Below are 25,965 nucleotides of genomic sequence, written 5' to 3' on the forward strand. Positions count from 1 at the left end.
ATATTATTGCCAACAGTCTCGGTGGCACAGAGGTAAGACGTGCAAAGACCACAGCAAATAGAAGAGAATGACCGCGAGCCACAGTCATTCGTCTTCCTCGTTGGCTGTCTTTAGTCCAACGTATTTAAGTTCTGTTGATTGCCATCACTGCATTCGTTCCATACTTTATACCTTTTCTCTGCGTACATGCTCGGTCGAAACTGCATCAGCCCGGCACCTGTGATTAGTCCTTGCACTGGTAATTGCTGCGGCATTCGCTTCATCCGGAGCCAAGCCGAGCTGCAGCCGTAATAGATCCGGGCACATGGGGGCCGCGGGCAATGGGCACCGCAGCGGCCGCCGCCCGTTTTTCCGCCCTTGGACGTGGCTCCTCCAGGTAAGCTTGCTATGCACAGCGGTCGCGCTCTCCTGGCTCCTGCAAGTGTGAACCACAGCGGCGCGAAAGCAGTTAAACAGAAATGAGGGCACTCACCAGAGCGCACAGCCAATGTTAGACCATCGTTTAAGAGCATAATTACCCTCACAAAATTTGTACGCGTGTGTCATCTTGTCTCTAATGTTCACCCCGTGTGACAGGCTTGCTAAGTTCATAACAAAATTCGTATTCTACATTTTCTGGATCCCGCTCCTAAAGTACCGGGTCGTACATTCTTTTTTTTTGTTTTTTCCAGGCCTTGCAATGTGGCATAAGATAGGGTTGCCAATATGTCATAGAAGGTTGTTGGGGTTAATTTAATCCAGAAACCTGAGCAGGCTCCGGCTCTGAGTGTTGTCCTTCAGCCAAAAGGTGATGTCTTCCTGCATATTAGCTAGTCCAACGTCATGCAGCCTTTTTATTCTTGAAGCCCTTTTTTCTCCTGGACGCTGCCACGGCAGGTGGTGGATATCCACGTCAGTGGTGGGCGTGGAACATTTGAGACATGTTTTAGGCGCCATTTCATCTCGAGAGAACCCATTGCACGTCACCGATGGGGCTAGGGCCGCCCTAGCCTTAATCCTTCTAAGGAACACCTCCCACAACCTCGTAAAATTATGGGAGAACTGAATGAACGGATGAACAGTGGAACGCAGATTAAAAGAGTAGCTAGCTGAAAAGACATTCGTTGTTCGGGCTTGGTGTAGGAAGGGTGATTTTTCAGCGTGAAAGCACACCGCGCTTACAGCAAGCGTGCGAAAAATCGTCTATAATCACACTTGCTAGGCGGGAAAAATATTCGTGCATAGTTATCGTCGTGAAGGCCCACGAAGGGGATCTGTAATTTGTTTGTGTTTATGCTGTCAAGCCAATAAATACAACTCCGAAGGGCGTCTCGTATTCTTTGTCTTTTAGCCTATCGCTATATAACATTCATTCAGTGTATTCAGTAGTGCATGTTCCTGGGTGTTACTTTTGGCAGCGCTGGATGCTTTGGACAGAATCCCTATTTGTCATTTTCAGCGCCGCGTACCCTCGGCTCTTATATCGATGAAACGTAGCTGGGTGTAGTATCCAGGATTGAAGTACTGAACGTGCTAGGCGTCTGGCCATCTCAGTCCGGGCTCCTCCTGACCGTGATAATATGCGCTGCATCAAGTGTAACGCAGTCGCTGGTGCCTTCTTTGTTTGTGGAGCCATTGTGCTCATTTGCCAGGCCTATGAATGTCAAACACAATGACTCTCAGATCGTCCCCTTCTTTTATTGTCTTGTTTCCGAATTCGAGCTCGACTATTCAAGTTGCCAATTGCTTTCTTCCGTTTTGTTAGCCACATGAACGTAGCTGGACTTTTGCGCGGACAGTTACAATTCTGCTTGGCGGACGCGTTATTGTAATGCTTTAATGCCTCGTATAAATGAAGGTTATACGTATTAAAGTGTTTATGACTGGACCATATCTTTACACCATCTGCGTAAATCATGAAATGTACTAATGGTTATTCCGCTAATTTTCATTCCAGTGATATGAAAGCTGTATTAAATAGTAAAGTCTAAAAACTGAAGCTTGTAGTGCTCTACTATATGGGGTTTAATTAAAAGTTGTTTCTCCATTAAGGAAGATTGAAAATGACCCGTACTTAAGCAAGCTACGTACAACTTTCGTAATATGTAAGGGAATGTCCATGTCTTCTACATTCTTAAGGATCTTTGCGAGTGACACATTGTCGGCCATGTGGCAAGATATGCGTGACCTTTTCAGCCAATCTCGAAAACCCAGTTTCCGTGCCTACACACGATTTGGCAAACCTTTTATTCTGGCAACACTGTAATTAGGCCCAAAGCACTGTCACTTGATGAAAAGCATCGACAGCAGGCGCATCAGTTTCCCCAGCGCCTTATATCAAGCACTGTGCGGAATGCTTCGCTTGCCGCGCTGCCTTATCAAAACTAGCACACCACGCCTTGTCTGCACGTGGCCAAACCCTTTCAAAAATCGCGCTATTGACACCGGAAGCGCTTTCGGGCTAGTATCATCATTAATACTTGCGTTTGTTTACAATGGTCGAAACAGTGCAGAGATTTCCTCGGAAGCCAATTTTTCACCGATGGAACTTTCACTGATTTTCTAGCCACTAAGCTAAATGTGTGAGTATCATTTTATCAAAAAAATTTGCGAATTGTGGCCGTTAGTGAGGTAGACCGTAATGAGTGTATGCTGGAGGGAGGCTTCCCAGTCTTTGGTATGAAGTCAACGACAGAGGGCTTCCAGAGAAGTGCAATTTCCTCCGTTTGCCATACATCATTTACACCTCCCATAAGGCATCAATAGTTTCTTCTCCTAAGTTCTTAAAGACTTCATATGGAACGCTATCATGTCCCTGCATTGGTCTTTAGCTCGCTGCATCAACAGCATCTATCAGCTCTGATGTGGCAAATTCGTTACCGTTTTTCTTTCCGCGTCCTTTGTCGGAGGTAGTGCAGAACACAGCGCATGATTTTGTAGGAAAATAAATTCTGCCTGGCTTTTAAACCCCCTTGGCGCCACGTGAAGGACGTGCCGAATATTTTCAAAATGTCCGTTTATCTGTCGTCTTTTTGCATACCTATAAAAGTCGTCCACAAGGCCCTGTTGCTCTGTCCTCAGCCGAGGCTACTGCACCGGCCTGTCCACCTGTTATGGGCCAGTTTCTTCTCACTGCGGCGCGCATGAGCCGTAAGTCCGTAGGGAAGCCTCTATCTCTTCTTGCTTTCGACTTGTCCGTAGTTGTGGAAGGTCAAGGTCGGGAATCGGCTGATCTTCGTTTACTGTTGTATTCGTGGTATGGTCCATGAAAATAGCTTGTAATGTAGACACAAGCGTATCTGGGCTTAAGGTATGAGTCCAAGTATCTTGCCAAAATATAACACACGAGCTAAGTGGGTGAGTAGGGGTGGGGGACAGTGCTTGCCATGTGTTTTTCTGCCCTTCCGTCGTCGTTTTTCACACTGTTAATTTTGGATTTTGCTGAACGCCATCTCAGTTGGTTAAGAGGATTTGCTTTTTACTAACATTTGCGTTTTGAACCCTATGCTTATAAGGCTGTGCCCCCTATTCCACGCATCTAATTCTGCCTCCCATTCTCATGCACCGGGACCGGGAGTGTTGAGACCCCAGGGCGATTCAGTAGTGCCAATTTCATTACTGCAAAAACAGCGTACGTGACTCGTACCTGAAGGAATATTTTTGTGACCACTCGGCACAAAGTATGCAGAAAGTTCGGCTGCGATCCTGTCGCTGCAGAAGAAAACCTTTTTTTTTTGTTTAGAAGCCAATTATAACGCCCATATGTGTCTTATCCTCACTCAGTAGTGTATTTTACTGTTCTCTCTCAATTATTGCAACCAATCAGTCCAAGCGCGCACTGCTGAGCAGCTACCTGGATTTTGTTTAAGGCCACTTACCACACCTGCTGCCGTTGCTTGCAGCTATGGCGTTCGGGTGCTGAGTAAAGGACGCAGAAACGATTTTCAACCACGGTGGCCACATGCAGAAAACGTCCGTGTGCTCTGCGATGTCAGAGGAATTTTCTCAGGCGGTCAAATTTTTTTATTCTTTATTACGCCTCTTAGTGCCAGATGCACTAGAGAATGACAAATGTGAAAGAGACACAAATAGCGAGAATACGGCGGATAAATCAATGTTAAATAGCTCCTGAATTTCCAAAATCAGCTGCTGCTTCTGCTTCGCAGAACTACTCTGGGTTATCAATACAAACAACTTCCGTAAGACGGTGGTTCCAGTACCGTGAATTCGGCGGCAGCACTGACTGCGGGAAAAAATTTGTGTTGCGTAACGCAATGCTGGCCACCAGATGGCGATTAGTGCGATGGGATAGATGTGTTGGTGGGGGGATGAGGCGATCACATACAGAGCGATGATTGTAAAACTTGTGGTTTTCGTTCGCATCGGTGTTCTGATACTGAGGCATTAATAAGGAGGAGCAATGGAAGCGTCACCGCCCTACGCTTGCGCATAAACGCGTCAAACCAACAGTTGCAACCCATGGGTTCTTTCACGCTTTCACCTTGTTCCGTACTCCCATATTTGACCAGGTGGCGTTCATATCAGCAGCGTCGGCGTTCGTCGACAGGGGCTACTGGCAACGCAGCGAAGAGGTCGGCCTCATGGACCGGATTCGCGAGCGCGCCATCGTAGCTGGGGCAGACGTCTTGAGGGATCCTTCTGGCCGACAGCAGATGTGAGTGAAGCAATGGATGCTGGGCACGGTCAAGCCAGAAGTCTTACATTCACGCAGTGCAAGGCTGCCAGTCCCAGGTATTATCTGATGAAACTTTTGGGAAACGGTTGTTTCGCCAGTTCAAATCTTACGAGCACCGGCTGCCTGCAGGTTTCCTACGCGCAGCTGCGCTAATCAGTTCTATACGCATCTTGGCACGCAACGACGCATTTCCCCGTGAGTGAGCATCTTACAAAGGCTTTCTGTGCGCCTGGACACTTCAGGCCAGTAAACTGCGCGGTCAGGTAGGCCTTAGTTCTTTCGCAGCGGTGCGCTACCACACGGTACGCGCATATATTAGCGCGGGCTCTTCCGCCGCATAAAGAAGTAACGCCCCATCATACGGACAGATGCGGCAAAGGTGCGACAGCAGTGGCCTTCTACGTTTTACTTCAAACTGGTAGCCTTGTTACGGCATAGATGCGACAGCAGAGGCCTTCTACGTTTCAGTTCACACTGGTCGCCTCTTTAGTGCACCTCTGATTTTATTATCGCCATAATTTTTTTCTTTCTGCTGCTGCGTGGGCTTCTGGAGGGCAGAGATGGGTGGTGAATGAAAATGGAGGTTGATTCCTGGTGGGCCCTTCTCATGGGCGCCCGTGAGGCCTATTTTGGTGGCACTGCTAATGGGTGAATGAAGCCTTTTGTATACGGTGGCCTTTCTATGGTCGGGCGTAGGCCATCTGGATGGTGTAGGTGGGAGGCTGTAGTGATGGGGGGAGGGGAGAGGGGAGGATGGAGTGACGAGCTTTGCTCCCACACGCCAATTCCGCGATGACTTTCCAGAATAAGCCATTATTGCGATCACAGTAAAGCCTGACCTTTATGATTTGTCTCCAACAGCACTTGTTTATTTTCCTATATAGCGCGCTCATTTCTTATTGTAGCGAATTAATTTATTACTGAACGGATGACATCGCCCCTGCACTCAGGGCCAGCGCAGGCAAAAGCAGCGTGACATCTGCGGTGCCCTGCGACCTCTTTAACCGCACCGAGTGGAGCTGTTGGCTGGTGCGGCCGTTCAACAGCACACAGCGGCTGGTCCTTCGGCTTAGCGTTGCGGATGACGAGCTCGACCGGAACCGGATGCGGGTCGCGTGGCGCCGGAAGCACAAGATACGCGGGCAGAACCTGTACGCTGTAGAGGAGATCACCGACGGCTTAGGTGGGTCTGCCCTGTTCGCTCCTCGCTATCCAACTGAGCGTTTCGAATTCTCTCGGTTGCCTCAGGTTGGTTTATCAGCATGAAGTTTAGAGTGAAATGCCTGGAGGTGTCATGCGCGTGCGCAGATGTTTTTCCTGCCCGCATTTTCCCTTATGATCACAATCACAAATATATAGAGATCAACGCATTCCCAGAACATTGTATAAGTTTAAAGTTTGAAGTTTATTCATTGGTTTGTTATACAGGAAGCATACGCCAAAAGTGCAGTAAAGCAGGAGCTACAGGCATAGCCTGTCAGGGGCTCCTGCCCTATCGAGCGGCAACGGCAGACAGGAGGCAATTTCATACAAAACTAACAAGCACATGCAATCCATTTTGTACAGACAGCAAACGTTGAAACTGAGCAGAAAATTGTAAATGCAAGAACAAGCATATAAAATGCATCTGATACACACAGCTCACGCTCAAACCGGAATATAAATGATTGTACTTCAACAAAGCTGTAGTGTCGGCGAGGACCCGGCCAAAAGCGAGTTCAGACTCAGAATTATATGACGAAAGACGCTTTATTCAAGCCGGGGAGGGTTTTTATAACGTACCGATCATCATCGCGGCACCGCGCCTCCCGCGCTAGCGAGCGCGAGCTTCGAACGCTGAGCTCGGTGAAGCGCGAGCATCGAACGCCGGAGAGCTCTCGAGGAGTGCAAGCAGGCCGGACGCTTCGTTCCTCACCTCGCTAGGCCTCGCCGCACCGGTTCCCGTCATCCAGCGAAATAAATGTGGCCGCCTCCGCGTCCACATATTGGTGACCACGGACAGCCACCGAGCCCTCCTGGCAAGTGGCACAGGCGCAGCCCATCCCCGACTTCCTGCCCATCGCCGCTCTCACCTTCCGCCACGTACAGCACGCCATGGATTTGGATCCGAATGGTGCAAATCGCCAGTCCACGGCAATTGTTCTTCCGCTCTTCTACGAACCCCATCAAGCCGTCTGGTTCTACCAGGCGGAAGCAACCTTCTATTATGATGGCATCGCATCACCAGCAGCACAGGCCCTCCTTATCCGTGAGGCCCTAGCGCCCGCAGTTTTCCGTCGCCTGGCCCTTCGTCGAGCTGCGGGACTAAACTGTCACGCTCTGAAAGGTGCTGTACTCCGCTTTTATGGCGTCACGCAAATGTTCCCCTCACCTCCGTTCCCTGACGCCGTGCCTTCAGAGCCGCCTTGCCCGGAACAGCACCCGTGCTCGTCGCCTAAAAGATTTTCCGGTACTGCCTATGGCCCGACACCTCCCCATCACGTTGGATGTCCAGGCCTGGACGACTACAGCGGACGCGGACATTGTTTTTCCACCGTTCCGTCCGGAGCACTGCATCTCATAGATTGCGCAAGTCGAGGTACATTTCTTCATCAACAACGTGCCCTCCCAGAGCCAACGCTACGCTCTCTTAAAGCGGACCCCGCCACACGACTGCCTTAAGACCAGCTGCGATAGGCCGTTCATTGTTACTGCAATGCACCGCCCTTCAAAGCCCCCGTCGACCCTTATGCAGTTTCTGCCTGCACCACTCACAACGCGGAACTTTCTTCGACCATCCCGTCCTGTTTGGTCCAACAGCCACCAGCACATCATTCGTCGACGAACATCCGGCAACCATCGACCTTTACCCACCTGCTGCCCTGACCTCTTGCGGCGCCTTGCCAGCTAAGATCCTGTTCCCCTCTGCAGGCGCTGGTTCCGCACTGCCACACCCTGTTACGACCACCCTCGTTGTGAGTTCCTGTGCCCATGCACCTGCACGGTCCCCTGTGAACACTAAGCTCAAAGTGTCTTTGCCGCCGGGTCTACCCTCACCTTCCCTCCTCCTAGACACACCTGTAACGTCTGTATATGAGCCAACTCATCAACGCCTCTTAGAGCCCAGCGCGCGTCCAGAGGCCGCCGTCGCGCAGTTTGTCCCACTACAATCGATTCCAAGACTGGACACTTCGACTGCGTCTCACGTCTTGTCGGAACCATCAGTCTCGCTCAGCCTCGCCCATTTCGCCGTGGCTCCTCACGTTGTGCTACACATCTAAAACGATTTTGCCAACCTTATCTGTCACCCACACCCTTCCCCATCAAGTAGTGGTTTTTCCAGTGCCATAGCCGAGCGTGACGCTTTGTATGCGACCAGTTAAGCGTTCGCCTGTGCATTTTCTCACACCAGGTTTCTCAGATCTGAGCCCTACTGCCCCGCGGCTATTATACGACCACCACACTTCAGCCTCGGCCGCTCGCCCGAGAACTGACTGTGCCGCCGGCTGCCCCACCCGGATCTTCGACCCTGACCACCTGCCGGACGTTTTTTTCTGTCCTGGCTCCACGTGCCTTGTACATAACTGTATTGTGCATCCTGTCTCGTCGCCTTCTTGTGCAGTTTCATGTTCTGTTGGTTCGAACGTTTCCGTTCTCTCTAGGGAGGGGCCCCTGTAGCTTTCATCACCGCCGCACTGCGCCTCCCAATCTGGAGAGCGCGAGCCTGGAACGCTGAGCTCGGTGTAGCGCGACCATCGAACACCGGAGGGCTCTCGAGGACGGCAAGCAGCTCGGAGAAGGAACACGGACCCTATACCATCGGATCTCGGGGTACACCACAGGGTGCGGTTTTATCTCTCCTCCTCTTCAACCTCGCAATGAAAGACCTTCCCGCAAAATTAAGGTCGATGCCCGCCATCCGATATGCCCTATATGCGGATGATATCTCTATCTGGGCAACAGAAGGCAATCTCGGGCACATGGAGACCTGCCTACAACAGGCAGCGGAGGCAGTGGACACTTACGCTGCATACTGCGGTCTCCAGTGTGCTCCCACCAAATCAGAATTTGTCCATATTCAATCCTCTCCTCGGGACGACACTTGAATTCCCCTCACACTCCCTTCGGGTCCGATTAGAGAGGCCAAGGACATCCTCATCCTCGGTCTCTTTATTCACCGACAACGCAGATCGGACACAACACTCGCAAAACTCCGCATGTATGGTGATCAGGTGGGCCGTATGGTATGCCGAGTCTCCAACAAGCGTGGGTGGTTACGAAGCAAAGATGCATTGCGGCTGGCATATGACTTTGTAACGAGTAAAATTCTCTACTCAACCTGTACCTTCACATGCGCAAACACGACGAGGACCAACTCGAGGTCATGCACCGCAGTCATCAAACGGGCTCTTGACCTTCCCATTACCACATCCAACCAGCGTTTGTTGGACCTGGGGGTGGTCAACACCTATCGGGAACTCCGAAACGCCTATCTCGTCCACCAATATACGCGCCTATCACAAACGCCATCCCGTCGCCGCATTCTTGACCGACTCCACATCCAACACACCATCACCTTTGAGGAACGGGTACGAGCGCCAGTACCCTGGAGACGCGCCCTCAGGGTCCGACCCATTCCCGCAACATGTCTCACTCTGACCACAATGGCCGTCGCCAGGCGCGTACGGAAGCACTGGAGCGACATTATGGTCGACAACAACACGTGTACTACGTGGACATTGCCGGTCCCCACCGTGGAGGGTGGTTCACCGCAGCAGTGGTCCACGACAACACCACAATGGCAGGACTCACTTTCCGCGCCTAAAGCGCAGCACACGCGGAGGAAATCGCGATTGCTCTCGCACTGTCCCTCCCACAAGTGAAACACATCTTTACCGACTCGAAGGGGGCCTGTCGGAACTATGAGCTGGGTTGGATACCTGCTCTCGCCTGGCGCATCCTACAAAATTGCTGTCGGTCCAGCGACCCTCCAAACTGTAACCTCATCTGGGCTCCCGGCCACCAGGGACTCCAGGGCAATGAGCCGATCAGGCGGCCCGCGCGCTCCCTCCCCGGGCACTCACACTTGCTCAAGAAGCCTACTACGAGCCTACCCAATATCTAATTACATTCAAAGACATCACTACATATTATAAGAACAGTCATCGTCGCTTTCCGGAACCCTGTAAGGGTCTCCGGAGAGCAGACGAACGGCGTCTTCTCAAAATTTTTACAAATACAATGCTGTGCCCGGCAGTAATGAAACACTTCAATTCAGAATTTGATGGTGGCTGCAGGCTGCGCGGAGCGACGTTCTCGGACGTATTCCATATGGTCTGGGCCTGCCCTTTCAATCCCCACCCTTCTAGGGAGGCCTGGGAGGCGGCGCTGCTCAGCTGCCATGACCTGCAGTCCGAACGGACATTGGTCGCCAGGGCGCGAGCGGCGCTAGACGCCATTGGGGCTCCGGAATAGGAGCTCCACCTAGATTTGTGAGGACTTGGGCCATAGGGCCTGGGCCCAAACACGTCCTTGTAAATAATAAATGTTCACCACCACCACCACCACCAGCAGCTGGCCAGGCCTCACCGCACCTGTGCTCATCATCCAACTATATAAATGTGGCCGCCTCCGCGCCCACAATAGAAAACAGTCACATGACATTCTAAGCCAATAATGAAGTACGGGTATACAAAACAAGGCCAAATCCAATCCAATTAAAAGAAACTGAAACTCAGGACACAACCTACTCGCTCCTTTCGGGCAAAAGCAAACATTGGTGAAAAACCTGAAATTGTTAGAAAAATTTGTATACAAAGTTTTATGAACATGAATGCAACGCAAACAAATATCTGAATAGAGATATAAGCTTACTATTAGTAAGCTTTGAATCAGGAAACATTTCATAATTCATCCCGAAAGAATAATGAATGAACACTTCACTATTCATCAAAAACGAATATTTCGCACTTCATCAAAAACAATGCACTTCATCAAATCAATGAATATCTGATACATCCCAAAAGAATAATAAACACTCGATAGAGAACAATGAATATACTCGTCCCAAATATATCTTCTCCCACCCCTTTTTTTAGGAATAGTGAGGGGTCTTAAATACAAGCAAGCTTCAATGCTCAACAAATGCAGCTAGGGCAGCGTCACTGAAGGCTGCTAAACATTTAAAACGTCCGACACTGTAGCTCATGTGATGCCATTAGTCTGTCTATTCGCTGAGCGTCCTCAGAGAATCTGCTGATGGGCGTCCCTATGAGCAGAGATTACTTCATCCAAATAAAATATATCTTTTGACATGCCCCTTCTTTTTGCTGTTTTTATGAAGTTACCTTAGAACATCGGCTAGTATTACATACTACTCAATAAAAACTAAAGGTCGACACTACCATAGAACTCATCGGCGAGCTTTACTCAATCGGAATACACATAGATGAACATAGATGAACATCGGACTATTCTACTAGGCCGGAAAAACATACGAAATAACAGCAAGTTCCCTTCATAAGAAGTCACACGACTCGGACTGAAATAATCATCCTCTGCTGGTAATAACATTCATTATATGACTGACATGAAACAGTACTAAGTGGACCTGTCTGCACAAAGAAAAGGAAACATATGTATAGTAGCCTGATAAATAATATTCATTTCTGAAGAGTTGAGCATTATTTTTTATCGTATTGGAATGTAATTTAAGAAAATAATCTGGTCCAGAAAATAATTGAAAAGGATGTCCCTATCTGGAAATGCGACGCCATAATCTTATAATGAATAATCTTCACAACGCAGTGAAAAAAATATCAAGAATATTGAAACTTCATATCACATCATATCAATATAATTTTATGCACACAAAAATGTCGCAGATATGTCAATAATTCACTTCCCATACAGTAGCTACTGAGAAAGAGAAACTGCACACGAAATAAATGACATTGAAAGACATGTAAAATAGCAGGTTGCATTTCATGACGAAAGTTAAAGAATTAACTTACCCAAGAATTCAAGACTCAGTGCACTGCCCCCTCTTAGACAAGGGAGAAGAATGCAAGACATGTTAATTTGACACATAGTACTTAAACGAGTATGCCTTGCGACAGTTCTTTCTCGACCGCTCCGGTGACTAAATTTTTGAGGCGACGTCCTCAGTCCAGGTTCCGAAGGCTGCCGTCAGCGCCGGTTCCTAGACGGAACCGTTGGGGCTGGCCCACTTTCATTAGGCAGAATTGAACACTGCGCACGCAAGGTAGGAAGCACATCTTGCCTGTTGTCAGATAAATCACTTGAACGCTGAGCACTTGTGCCAGAAGGCACATCACGCCCGTTCACAGGCACATCACTGTGGAGGTGGGACGACATGGATTGTCCAGCCAGTGGCCGTGAAAAAATGGTGAAGCTGGTTCTAGCTTCTGAAGGCTGTGATATCGATGATGCATAAGGAGGCTGCTGAGGCAGCACTGGGCCCTCCGAGCCTTGATCCTGTGCGTAACTTTTAGAATCGTAGGGAAAAGGTAATTGAAATAAATTAGAATGTTCATCCTCTTTCTGATTCATTTGTCTCGGTACTTGGGCCAGTTTAGAAGCATTCCATAGCCTGCCATCTTCTGGGCGGCATGATGCTGGACAATGTGATTGACTGACCTCCTGTGGTGCGGAGAAATGTCTGCCTCCTTTGAAGTGAATGAGGGGTTTACGAATTTGGACAAAATCCCCTGGTTGAATTCTTGGTGGCCGTGCTCCACGCTTGTTATCTGTATATTCCTTCATAGTCGTCTGTTTTATCTCGGTTCATTTCCTCAAATCTTGCATAGCTTGATATGGATTCCGAGCAAACAATGAAGGATATGAAGGAAACTCAACAATATCTAGCTTTGTACGATGGCATATGCCATGAAGAAGGACTGCCAGTGCTTCACCTGTTGTGGCATGAGGTGTAGATCTATATATTCCCAAATACTGTGCAATTGTAGTTTTCAAAGTCCGACGTTCTACCGATGTCTTAAACGTTCTGTTAAATCTTTCAATTTGTCAGTTGGCCTGCGGGTGATATTGAAGAATTAATTCACTTGACAGCCCTGTTACTCAGAAATTCCTTAAATTCTTTTGACTTGAACTGAGGGCCTGGATCAGATACTATCTCTTCTGGATAGCCTTCAAGGGCAAAAACGTCCAGCAAAATGTCTTTAATATCGGTGGTTATTGTATGATCTGTCATCTGTACCTGAGACCATTTCGAAAAATAGTCAAAGTAATGGCTTAGCGACAATGTCGATGTGCTCGCCCAAAAGGGCCGACTATGTCGATTGCCAACTTTTGCCAAGGCTTCTCTGGAAAAGGAACAGTCCGCAAAGGTGGTACAGATGTTTTCGGCGTTTTCACGACATGAACGGCAGTAGTTCGAATGGTCTATTCTGACACGAATGCGGTAGCTCGAATGTCCTCTTCCTCCGACGTGCACTCTTACACTTCTCTCACAGAAGTTTGTGAACGATTGCAAACTGACTGAATATGCCCAACTCGTCAAGAATGAAAACAAGTTTTTCTCTGTGCATGACATTAGGTGCCGACGCAGTATTACGATTCAATCCACATCTAACAGTGGCAGTGTGGCATGTTGCGCGTTGCACGTCTGTTCGCGTACATTGACGGAACATTGTCCATTGACGGAACATTGTCGGAAAAGTTGCGTTCCTTTGGAACGCTGGCAGAAAGGGTACTGAAGCTGCGTCTACTCGTAGACGGTGCTACGATGCGTTGTCGCGCCGGGCGTCTTGAAAGAAATTGTGGAACTTTTGGACGTATGGCGTATTGCTGCTATTGAAATGTAGTAGAAGGCTGTGGATAAGTTTGCAGAAACGAAGGCATGGTTTCTTGAAGTCGAGGATGAACTTGTCGAAAAGGTGAAAGTTCTTGAACTTGCAGAAGAACTTGTGGCAACGATGGCGTTGCTTGACGCTGTGAACGAACTTGATGCAACGAGTATGTTGCTTTCTGTATTGGTTGTACTGGTGCTGTAACTTCTAGAGCGTCGCGAGTAGTTTGGTCATAACGCAAAGCAGTATTCGAAGCTGTAGCGAAGGAAAAAAACTGAAAGACAATTTGGAAATTCTAAAGTGTTCATCGAAAGCCTGTGGCCATTCGAATATGTCTTGACTATGTTTCTCGAGTGACTATGCCAATGTATTTTTTTTTGCACAATGCACCCCCTGTCGAATGACGACAGGCTTTCGACGAACACAGTTTAAAATTCCAAAGTGTCTTAATTTTTTTGGCGTTTGGGTTTGGGGGAATCCGCCTTCCTGTGGCGCTTCTCTGAACTGTTTGCCGTGGAATTACTGGGCCGCTTGGGAGCCATCCGACTCACTCGACTGCAACGAGACGTCTGACGAAAGATCGTCGCCGCGCCTGCGGCTGACGCGCGCACTGGCTCCATCTGGTGCACGAATGACGTCGCTGTTACTATGCGCAGCGAGTTGACATTGTTGTTGTTTGGAGCGGAAAGGGGTCACAAGCGCGTGCATTTGTCTCTCTCTTCTGAGGGGATGGTCGCTGCGCTATGAGGGGGAGGAGGAGTGAAAGGAGTGGCGGTGGTCGCCGTGTCACGTAGAGAGAGGGGGTTGGCTGCACCTCCACCTGCTTTGCTGAGGTGGATGGGGATGTGCGCCGATGCGTGACGGAGAGGCCACAGCTGCCGTGACGCACTGAGGCAGGTGCCTAGAAGCCCACTCACTGAGGCCGTCGGGTAGGGAAGGACGGTCGAAGAGATGTAGGCCGCGGGAGGGGGTAGATGATGTCGACGGTACTGCGTCTTCGCGTCGTGTTCCTCACCGGCCTCCCTCAGAGTTGATGACGGGGGCTTGACCCCTCCCCGCTTCCCCAACTTCCCCTTCAATACCCCTGGTCCCTAAGAATGATGCCACAAAATGGTCAACATACGTCGGGGCCAGCATCCCCTCCCAGAATAACCCATAGTACCAACTACCACCACCAGGCCACAGCTGGCACTGTTCCAGGGCAAGGACGAACGGACGGACGCCGCGAGTATGAGCCATTAAAGGCTTTCGCCTTAATATCGGATCCTTCTAATAAAAGACGTTCGCGAACACGTAGCGATGAGACGCTAGTCACGAACTTGTCTCTCATTGCTTCATCTGGGGACGCAAAATTGAATGTGTTTGCCAGATCTCTGAATGCGGCTATGTATTCTGTGACCGACTCATCTGGCAGCTGCACGCGGTGTAGAATTTACGTCGTTCTACAACCAAATTTGTCAACACAGAAAACTCTTCGGCAAGTAATGTTACTACAGCCTGATACACGTCTGGCGCAGTATCTCCCGTGTCTGTGGACGCTGTTGCTGAATGCGACGCGATCCCCGGTTGTGTTGTAGTACGTGCAAAATCAATCCTGCGCCCTTCGTCCCCTAAATTGTATATAAACAATGATTTCTTGCTTTCAGGTGATGCTGAAGAACCACCAGATAATTTCAAATAAAGTTCAAATGTTTGTATTCATTGTGTCCAAGGCACTGCCGGGCGCCCTGGTCTCTGAATGAAAGGCTGAGGCGCATGAACGCCAGAGAACCCATGCGTCACTTATGTATACGAAAATGGCTGCGGCCTCACGGCCTCCTCTCAGGCCGGTTACGAAATAACAGCGGCCTCCTGAATCGCTGTCAATGAAAACGATGACTCAGTACAATGTACTTGCCATCCTTCATTCCTTCATTGAATAGAGAACATGAAAGTTGGCGGCCTCCCGGTCTTCGCGATTGCCGGTTACAGAAAATGGCGGCCAGCGAACTTCCTGCTTCCTCGCCTGCGCAGTAACAGGTCGCACAAAATGGCGGTAACGTGCTCTCGACTTCCTCGTCTAACTCGATGGAGACGGATGTGGCGACTTTCATCAGTCTTGAATGAATGTCCTTGAAAATGTGATTAATTTCTACTAGTCCTTCTTCGCCTTGACAGAAATACAAATGGCCCTTTTTTCTTGAAATGCTCACATGTTCGCAAATGCGTAGGTACGCTAGGCTTAGTGACCTCGTCAACCGGCAGAACTCGAGGCGTCTGAGCGCGTAGCCTCGTTCATTTTCAAGAACGCTCACTGAGCGTCCAAGACACGCCGGTGATGAATGCACTGAGAAACGCCGGTGATGAATGCACTCACTCGCTTTCCATAGCCTGAGTGCTCCAGGCAGACGCAGCCCTTTGGCAGCGGCCCGGTCCTCGATGACGACGTAGAAGAAGCAAGTGTACGCCGAAGTCCTCCGATGAAGAAGAAGCTGAATTTTCCGCCGGAAATATGCCGTGGACTGTTACCTGAACAAGTTATGCATGCAAAAGAATTGAAGACGACGGGACGTCGTCACATTACTTTCGAATTACCTCGTGACAGCAAACTCTCGCTATGCAAATAGGCCTAACGAATCCCACCCTCGTCGCGAAAGAAATGTCGGCCTGGAGAGCTGGCCAAGAAATGCGTCGACAATCACAATTACATAACGAATGACGTTTTTTTCAAGCCGGAGTGAGTTTTTATAGAAAACAGTCACCTGACAATCTAAGCCAATATTGAACTAGAGATGTACATAAACAAAGCCATATCCAATCCAATTAAAACAAACCAATATTGAAACTTAGGACAAAACAAAAACAACATAAGCGGAACATGAAAGTTAAGTCTATTATTTCTTTCCAGCAAAAAAATTTCTTAGGGACTTCTTTGAAATACGCGCCCTGAAATCTACCCCCTCTTGCTAGGTTATCTAAAGGGCCTCTGAAACGCCTTCCTGGGAGGGCACACTAACTTAATCACTGCACTGTGTTGCCATGAAAACCAGAGCCAAATAATGCTCTTCTACATGCAGCAGACGACCCGCAATGACGCGCGAAGGTTTGCGAACCCTTCCCGTCGACATTTTCATGCTTGCACCCTCCTCCGTCCCTCGCATCTACGTATACATGTTGAGCGATGGCTACTGGTTAGATTCTTTTAGACGTCAGGCAGCTACAGTGGGCGCCGCCAATAAGCCGCTTAGCTTCGCCGGATCAGGAAGCTGCGCTCCCTGAGGGGTGTTGGCGGAGGATCGCCTACCTTCCAGCATGCAAAAAGTGAAGAGAGGAGAGGGAAAGGCGCGAAGATGCTGAAATTCAAATTTTGGCTACGGACAACTCAGCTTCTACAAACCGCATTTGAAAATTTCTTGCTGAACACTATTCGTGAAACGGCGTGCTTTAATATCCCAGGCATCGCAAGTTTATTAGAGCCCCTTTCACAGCCGCTTTGAAAGTAAGGGGACTTGGCAGTTTACGTGTTTCGTGCCATAGTTTGTACGTATGCGTGGTGTTCTAAGTGTTTCTTTTCGTCAGCAAATGAGCACAATGAGCTCATCTACGGAAGTGAACAAAGGAAACATTTTCATGCGGACGCCAGTTCATGAATGGCCAGCGACCCCAGGAGCGCGGACACTCTTAACCGTAACTCCCCATGTGAGAGCAAGAAGGGAGTAAACAGTTCTCTTGCGCAGTCCCTTTCATAAAAAAGAGTGCGATGGAGGGCAGCTGGCTCTCTTTTTACTCCTTGATGTTTAGAGTGATGTTTAGAGCAAGTGAGGAGAGTTGCAAGGATGGCACGCTGGACATGTTGGTGACGATTCATGGTAGGAAACTAGTGCCTAGAGACAAACATGAAGCGGAAGAAATGTAGGAACGTTAAGCAGAGAAACGCTGTCGCTATAAGGCGGAAATTTGTAAAGACCGCACGAAACACTCCGTCTCCCCTGGCAGCTACGGCTACCAGGAATGAAACCAACTGATTGACAAAATATCTACATTCATGTCACCGACAAATCGAAGAAGACATTGAACAGGAGCAGTCGAAGCGACACAGCAGACATGTCAAGCCCACAGAGCTCATGACGTCATATAGTCGCTTGAAAGCACGAAATCATATAGATGTTATAGTTTCTGTTATGTATGAATCATGACGAAGAACGATGACACACGCGCGGAAACCAGTACAAAATAGCTGAACTTCGCGGTCTGATGAATGCGTATATATATATATATATATATATATATATATATATATATATATATATATATATATATATATATATATATATATATATATATATATATATATATTACGAACGTAGGTTGCGTTGGCTCCGCAGAATAAAGATTTAAGAGAAGTGGGCACTTCTGCAAAGACACATTTATTTATCAACGTTTCGACCGAGGTGCGGTCTTCTTCAGGACTGTAGTGGTCTCGCGTCACATGGACGTTTTAAGTTTGTGAGCTCAGGAGGACGGAGAAAGGAGTGTAACACGTAAATAGCAACAACAGTTCAAAAAATTGAAAAAAATAAAGATGGGGTGCGGGGAGCAGACAGGGACAATACTGGGGGAGGAAGCAAAAAAATGGAAATAAAAGAAAAAAGGGGGAAACTAGTATAGTAAGGAAGGGTGGCGTACAAAAAGAGATGGCGAAACGAGAGAAAGGGAGAGGAAGACGGTGCGGGGGACATGGGCAGCACGGCAACCACAGGCGTACGAAAGCAAAACGTGCAAACAAAACACACAAACAAAATGCACAAACACAAAGGGCGCCGCTGCAGATGCGTGGCCAAAGAGGAGCCGCTGCGCAAATGACACTGGCAGTGACGAACAGGCCAAACGAGGCGCCTTTTGTGGGGTCTCACTAATTTCCGCTGAGCCGAGGGCTAGAACGTTAAGGAAGGAGTGGGCTACGTTAACGAGCACATGTGTAAGAACTTACTCACGGGGTCTGGGTATCACTGAACGGTGCACCCCTCTCCCTGGGCGGGTCGTTGAACCGACCTCGCCGGGAATACTTGTTTGTAGGGGAGGAGGGCTGGGCTAGCTGTGTGCAAAGATTTCAAATTGTCGAAAAATGTAAGGAAATAACGTCAAAAGCTTATCAATACTGCACGAGGCAGGACAGTGTAGGTAAGCATGGGTATGATTGCCTGGGATATACACTAGGAGTTATAAAAAGTATATCTGAGTTAGCCAATTAACGAGAAGTGTAGTATTATTTTGTTTGGAGGTCGTGAATAAAAGAATAGATAGGAGGGCTCTCTCTAACACCGCTCACAGAGTATGAGCGCGCCGTCCTATCTAGAGGGCCGACTTTTTGCCCCCGCACAGGCAAATACAATGAATTCCAACTCCTGAAAGATCTTGACGACTTCGCCAGAAAACTTCGCTTGAGAGAATACTTCTTTGATAAGCCCGAAAACCCCCACCAAAACTCGAACTTCCACCCAGCAAACCAAAATTGGACTCGCAACATCGGGCGGGAAAAACACTTGGATATCAATATTAAGGCAGTTCAAAACAACATTATTGAAAATTTTAAGAACCGCAGGTTAGGACCAGACAATCTTCCTAAAAGGGAACGTACTGCTCTCGAGGCGCTCAGCAACCATACCGGCATCGTCATAAAGCCAGCTGATAAGGGCGGAGGCATTGTCATCTTGACCAGGGATGACTATATAGCAGAAGGCATCCGACAGCTTTCTGACAACCATTTTTATAAACAACTGAATGGCGACCCCACCGACGAGCACTCAAAAGCTATATCTGACATTCTCCTCGACCTCTCAAAACAAAATGAAATCTCCCCGAAACTATGCATGGCACTCACGGCTACCCATCCTTCTCCTGGGCGTTTCTACATGCTCCCTAAATTACATAAAGCCGGTATTCCTGGACAGCCAATAATTTCAGGAATCGGCACTCTCACAGAACCAATATCAAAGTACATTGACACTCTAATTAGCCACATTCCAGCCACACATCCATCTTACATCAAAGATACAAACCACTTTCTCCGCCAGATAGACAATATAACATTACCAGAAGGAGCCTTTCTTGTGACCATGGATGTAACATCCTTAAACACAAACATTCCCCATGCCGACGGCATTGCAGCCCTTTTAGAATCTTATGAACAGCAGAGACCTCTTGAATCTCCAAGCCCAAACGTGTTAGGAACACTAGCCAAAATTGTGTTAGAATATAATAGCTTCGAATTTGATCTTCAATATTATCTGCAAGTAAGTGGCACCGCTATGAGAGCAAGAATGGCCCCAAATTATGACAATATCTTCATGCATCATATAGAGTCAAAATTTCTTTCTTCTTGTCCAATTCAGCCGTACTTTTACAAGCGCTATTTGGATGATATTTTTATAATATGCACAAACACAGAACAACAACTTATCCATTTCATTCACAGTTTCAACTCCGTGCACCCAAACATAATGTTTACGCACACCTACTCTGCCAGTCAAATCAATTTTATTCATGTTGACATTCTGGTGGACAAGGGGTCAGTTCGTACAGCCGTTTATAGAAAACGAACCGACTCACAAAAATATCTACATTTTCAAAGCGCCCATCCCCGTCACTGCAAAACCGGCATCCCTTATTCGCAGGCCCATCGATTTCGAAGAATCTGCTCTGACGACCTAGACTTTCATGAAAACTCCGAACACATGCGCAACGTGCTGTTAACACAGCGCTATCCACGTTCCCTTATTGATGACGCCATAAGCAGAGCTTCAAATCTTAACCGCAGTCAAATACTCCAGGGGCACCGAATAGATAACCGAAATGATTACACTACAAACCTTATCCTCACAATTAACAGTAACGCACCGAACATAAACAGAATTCTTAATAAGCACTTTAACATTCTCCAGCAAAGTCAAAGACTATCGAAAATATTTACATGCGCACCCCGCGTGATTTACAGGCGTGCCAAAAACATTCAGAACCATCTAGTCCACTCCAAGGAACACAAAACCCCAAAATATGGATGCCAGCCCTGTGGTAAAGGTCGCTGCAAAGTTTGCAAGCACATGCAGACTACGTGTTCCGCAACTAGTACGAGGTCAGTTTTTCAGCATTCAATCAACGGTAACTTTGACTGCGACTCATCAAACATTATTTACCTTCTTGAATGCACTGTGTGTAACCAGCAATACATAGGACAGACAAACACTGCATTCCGCATTCGTTTAACAATCACCGCGCACACGCCAAGTCTCTCCCAAACCTTCCCCTATCCATGCATGTAAACGCAGAAGGACATTCATTTGACCAACTAAAAGTAACAATTATTCAAGGTGGCTTCAAAAACAGGGGAGAACGTGAACAACGTGAATCCTATTTTATCCACAAGTTTAATACTATTTAAGAAGGTCTTAACGAAAAGCCTGGTACCCTTTCTTTTATTCACGACCTCCAAACAAAATAATACTACACTTCTCGTTAATTGGCTAACTCAGATATACCTTTTATAACTCCTAGTGTATATCCCAGGCAATCATACCCCTCCTTACTTACACTATGCTGCCTCGTGCAGTATTGATAAGCTTTTGACGTTCTTTCCTTACATTTTCCGACAATTTGAAATCTTTGCACACAGCTAGCCCAGCCCTCCTCCCCTACTAACAAGTATTCCTGGCGAGGTCGGCTCAACGACCCTCCCAGGGAGAGGGGTGCACCGTTCAGTGATACCCAGACCCCGTGAGTAAGTTCTTACACATGTGCTCGTTAACGTAGCCCACTCCTTCCTTAACGTTCTAGCCCTTGGCTCACCGGAAATTAGTGAAACCCCACAAAATGCGCCTGGTGTGGCCTGTTCGTCACTGCCAGTGTCATTTGCGCAGCGGCTCCTCTTTGGCAACGCGTCTGCAGCGGCGCCGTTTGTGTTTGTGCATTTTGTTTGCGTGTTTTGTTTGCACGTTTTGCTTTCGTACGCCTGTGGTTGCCGTGCTGCCCATGTCCCCCGCACCGTCTTCCTCTCCCTTTCTCTCGCTTCGCCATCTCCTTTTGTACACCACCCTTCCTTACTATAGTAGCCTTCCCCTCTTTTTTTCTTTTATTTCAATTTTTTGCTTCTTCCCCCTATATTGTCCCTGTCTGCTCCCCACACCCCATCTATATTTTTTTGTTCAATTTTTTGAACTGTTTTTGCTATTTGCGTGTTACACTCCTTTCTCCCTCCTCTTGAGCTCACAAACTTAAAACGTCCATGTGACGCGAGACCACTACAGTCCTGAAGAAGACCGCACCGCGGTCGAAACGTTGATAAATAAAAGTGTCTTTGTAGAAGTGCCCACTTCTCTTCAATATATATATATATATATATATATATATATATATATATATATATATATATATATATATATATATATATATATAAAATAAAGACGGAAGCCATGAGTAAGCGAGACCAAGGTTTATAGGGAAATGTTTCTATTTTTAATTTCTTTAACATTTGTACTTTACAATGCGAGAACGGCATTGAAAGCCTTCTACGCAGCATACAAAATCAAATATCACAAATGCGGTCGCAAATGCAGCAGCAACAGCAGGAAAACCAGTATTTCCGTAGCTATATCAAAAACCAAACTGTTCAAAAAATTACAAGCGAAGCCTGGGATAGGCTTTACAACGAAAGAAGATTTGGTAACGAAAACCAAACTAGCAACAATAAGACAACGACATGGCAGGCAACAGCAAACTAAATATATGGCAGTGGAACTGTCGGGGTTATCGGCTCAAGCAGGGACTACTGCAGCAATTCATATACACGCAGGGCTCACCGCCTGATTTAATTCTCTTACAAGAAACTAATATAACTCCGGTTTTAGAAGGATGCCAGTGCCAGGAAAATGGACGCACGGCAACTCTAATTAACAACCACTTAGTCACCATAGCGCATGACGAAATTGAAGACACGGGGATAGAGCACGTTATAACGGAGGTTATTCCCAAAAAGAAGCATAAAGCCAAAAGCACCATCATAGTAAACCTATATAGCCCTCCCAGACAGAAGAGATGCAATTTCAATAAGCTTTTCATGGAGGTGGAAAGACTAGCTAAATCCAACACTCTGCTTATCGCGGGGGACTTCAACGCGAGAGACCCCAGCTGGGGCTACCAGAAAGGAGAGAAAAAAGGGCAACTAATCTGTATAGCAGCGGAAAATGCAAACTGCACCCTACTAACAGATGAGAACCAACCAACGCGACTAGGGAACAGCGTTAGCCCAGACACGTGCCCAGACCTGACTTGTCAGAGGAGCGCGGCAGGTCGAGTGGGAGAACTTGCTGGAGAACCTGGGAAGTGACCACTATGTAATCAAGGTCACCCTTGAAGCAGATAATACTAAAAGAAAGATTGGAACCGCCCACATAACAGACTGGGACGCTTTCCGGGGCGATTGTGGGCAGATGCAAGGCGCAATCACCTCAATAGAGGAATGGAGCAAGCAGCTGAAAGAGTTGCAGGAACAAAACACGCAAGAGATAGACAGAACGGAAGTCACACCGGAAGTGGATCCGAGGCTGCTTAGGCTATGGGAAGCAAGGCGAGGGCTCACAAAGAGATGGAAAAGACAGAAGCTTAACAGGAAGCTACGACTCAGGATCGCAGAGGTCACCAAGAAGGCAGAGGAGTATGCGGCACACCTCGCCAGACAGGGGTGGGAGCAGTTTAGTAGCTCTCTGAACGGCACCCTTAGCACGGCCAGAACGTGGAGGATACTCAAAGCTCTCATGGATCCAACAAAGACAAAAGCAGAAAGTGGGAAAGCAATACAGAGGCTGGTCCACAACAGCAAAGAGTCAGATGAAGAGATCCTGGAGGCGGTCAAGAATAAGTACTATGGCACAGACAAGCCGCAAGGATACCAAGGAGAATTTCAAGGGCAGGAGAACCCGCACCTCGACAGGCCGATAACCGAAGATGAGGTTTATGCAGCCACCAGGGTGGTTACCAGAAACACAGCAGCAGGAGCCGATAAAATCAGAAACTCGTTAATTCGCAACCTCAGCGATGAAGCGGTGATGCAACTCACAGACTACCTCAATACACTGTGTAGAGAAGGCACACTGCCACGGGATTGGAAGCATGCAGAAGTTGTTATGATTCCCAAGCCCGGCAAGAAGTTGGAGATAAACAATTTGCGCCCTATCTCGCTCACGTCGTGCCTAGGCAAGCTTTTTGATAGTCATCACAAGGAGAATACAACAATACCTGGAAGATGAAGATCTGTACCCGCACAGTATGTGCGGCTTCAGAACAAATCTATCGACGCAGGTCATCCTGTTACAGATCAAGGAGGAAGTCGTAGAAGCCGCCCCAAAAACATGGGAGAGCATCATCATGACACTGGACATCAAGGGCGCGTTCGATAACGTCAGCCATGACGCCATCATGGAAGGGCTAACCACCACCAACTGCAGAAGAAGAGTACACGACTACGTAAGGGCCTTCCTGTCAAACCGCACAGCTACGGTTGGACTGGGGGTCCTACGCAGCAAGATCTGCGAAACACCAAACAAAGGCACCCCGCAAGGCTCAGTGATCTCGCCGGTCCTCTTCAACATAGCCATGATTGGGCTAGACAGACAGCTGAGCCAGATAGAGGGGGCACAGCACGCTATGTACGCCGATGATATAACGATCTGGATCAGCCAGGGCTCCCCAGGGCAAAAACAAGATCTCCTGCAGCAGGCAGCCACATGCGTGGAGAACTACGTCAGAAAGAGAGGCCTGGCATGCTCCAACGAGAAGTCGGTAATTCTACGAGTGGGCAAGAGACCATCCAAAGAAATATACAACATAAAAATTGAAGGGGAGGTCCTCCCGGAACGCAACATGATCAGAGTGTTGGGAATGTGGATCCAAAGCAGCGGGAAGTGCAGCCACACCCTAAGCCTTCTCCAACAATCAATGCAACAGGTCCGCAGAATGATCACCAGAGTATCAAAGAGAAGATTTGGCATGAAGGAGAGTGACACGATCAAGTTAGTCAAGAGCCTGGTGGTCAGCCGCATAACATACTCACTCCCCTACCAAAAGATGACACAGCACGAAAAAGAACAAGCAGACACTTTAATCGGGACGGCTTTCAAGACGGCCCTAAATCTACCAAGAAATACGTCAAACGAGAAGCTCCTCAAGTTGGGAGTCCACAATACGTTTGACGAGCTAAAGGAAGCTCAAATAGGGGCTCAAATGTACAAGCTCCAGCGGTCAACCACCGGCCGAGCGCTCCTCCGAAGGCTGGGCTTCTTAAGTGAAGAAGTGGAAGATAGGGTTGCGGGCATACCTGATAACATTCGCCAAACACTCAGGGTGTGCCCAATCCCTCACAACATGGACCCTAATCTGCACGCAGGGAGAAGGGCTGCGAGAGCAGAGTATGTAGAAAAGCACTTAGCTGAAAAACAAATGTAGTATACGCAGATGCGGCTTTGCATCGATGGAACAGAAACACGAAGGAACACATAGTATCGGTGGTGGTGAACCATGAAGGGGACCTAGTCACCAGTATATCACAGAGCGGCTGCAGAGTATCCGAGGGGGAAGAAGCTGCGGTTGCGCTAGCAGTAGCTGAAGGATACCGCAGAAATAAATCGCCCACAATAATCACTGACTCCAAAGAAGCATGCAGGCACTACACTAATGGTAGGATCAGCAAGGGAGCGCTACGCATCATACTCCAGGCGGGACCCCCGAACAAAGAAATTCAGCACAAAATTTTCTGGCTGCCGGGGCACACCGTTGTGACTGGAAATCAGAGGGCCGACGATATAGCTCGCGAGCTTAGCAACCGAGCAGATACATCTAGTGACCCTGAGCCCACCACAACGGTGGAACCATCGTACGTGGAAATCCTAAATTACTACAGAGGACAGAGGATAGCGTATCCTCCACCACACCAGCTATTAACGCAATATGAGGCAGTCGGTTGGCATAGACTGCAAACAGGAAGCTTTCATAACTTACACATAGTTCACAAAATATTTTCGAACCAGTACGCGGACACATGCAAGTGGTGTGCAGCCACCCCCACTCTATACCATATTACATGGGAGTGTAAAAACAATTATTCTTTCCATAAACTAAAAGATCCCAATGCGGAACAGTGGGAGAGCCTGCTCACCAGCAGCGTGCTGGCGGTCCAAAAAGGACTGGTCCAGCATGCGTGTTAAGTAGCAAGACTCAGTGGGGCCTTGGAATAAGGGCACCACCCCTGGAAGACTCGGAACTTCAACATGAAGACACCCGGGTCCCGCTGAATTGACAAACTTTTCTCGCCAATAAAGTTTTTTTTTCTCTCTCTCTCTTCAGTTAATCTGTGGCTTAAAGAAAATCAGTTATAGAGCAGGAGGAAACGCAACCATGCCGCTGGTGGGATCCGAACCCACGATCTCCGAATATCGCGTCCGGTGCTCTACCCAA

At 48.1% G+C, this 25,965-nt stretch overlaps 1 protein-coding gene across 1 annotated transcript in view; it reads left to right on the plus strand.

Moving 5' to 3' along the window:
• Window positions 1–304: 304 nt before the first annotated feature.
• LOC144134621 (uncharacterized) overlaps window positions 305–25,965 on the plus strand; it is a 58,943-nt gene continuing 33,282 nt past the window's right edge. The window contains exons 1-3 of the mRNA XM_077667497.1: window positions 305–376; window positions 4,509–4,654; window positions 5,626–5,858. Coding sequence (XP_077523623.1) covers window positions 305–376; window positions 4,509–4,654; window positions 5,626–5,858 — 451 coding nt within the window. The remainder of the gene's footprint in view (window positions 377–4,508; window positions 4,655–5,625; window positions 5,859–25,965) is intronic.

The sequence above is a fragment of the Amblyomma americanum genome, chromosome 5 (genome assembly GCF_052857255.1).
Source record: "Amblyomma americanum isolate KBUSLIRL-KWMA chromosome 5, ASM5285725v1, whole genome shotgun sequence".
Classification (NCBI taxonomy): Eukaryota; Metazoa; Arthropoda; class Arachnida; order Ixodida; family Ixodidae; genus Amblyomma; species Amblyomma americanum.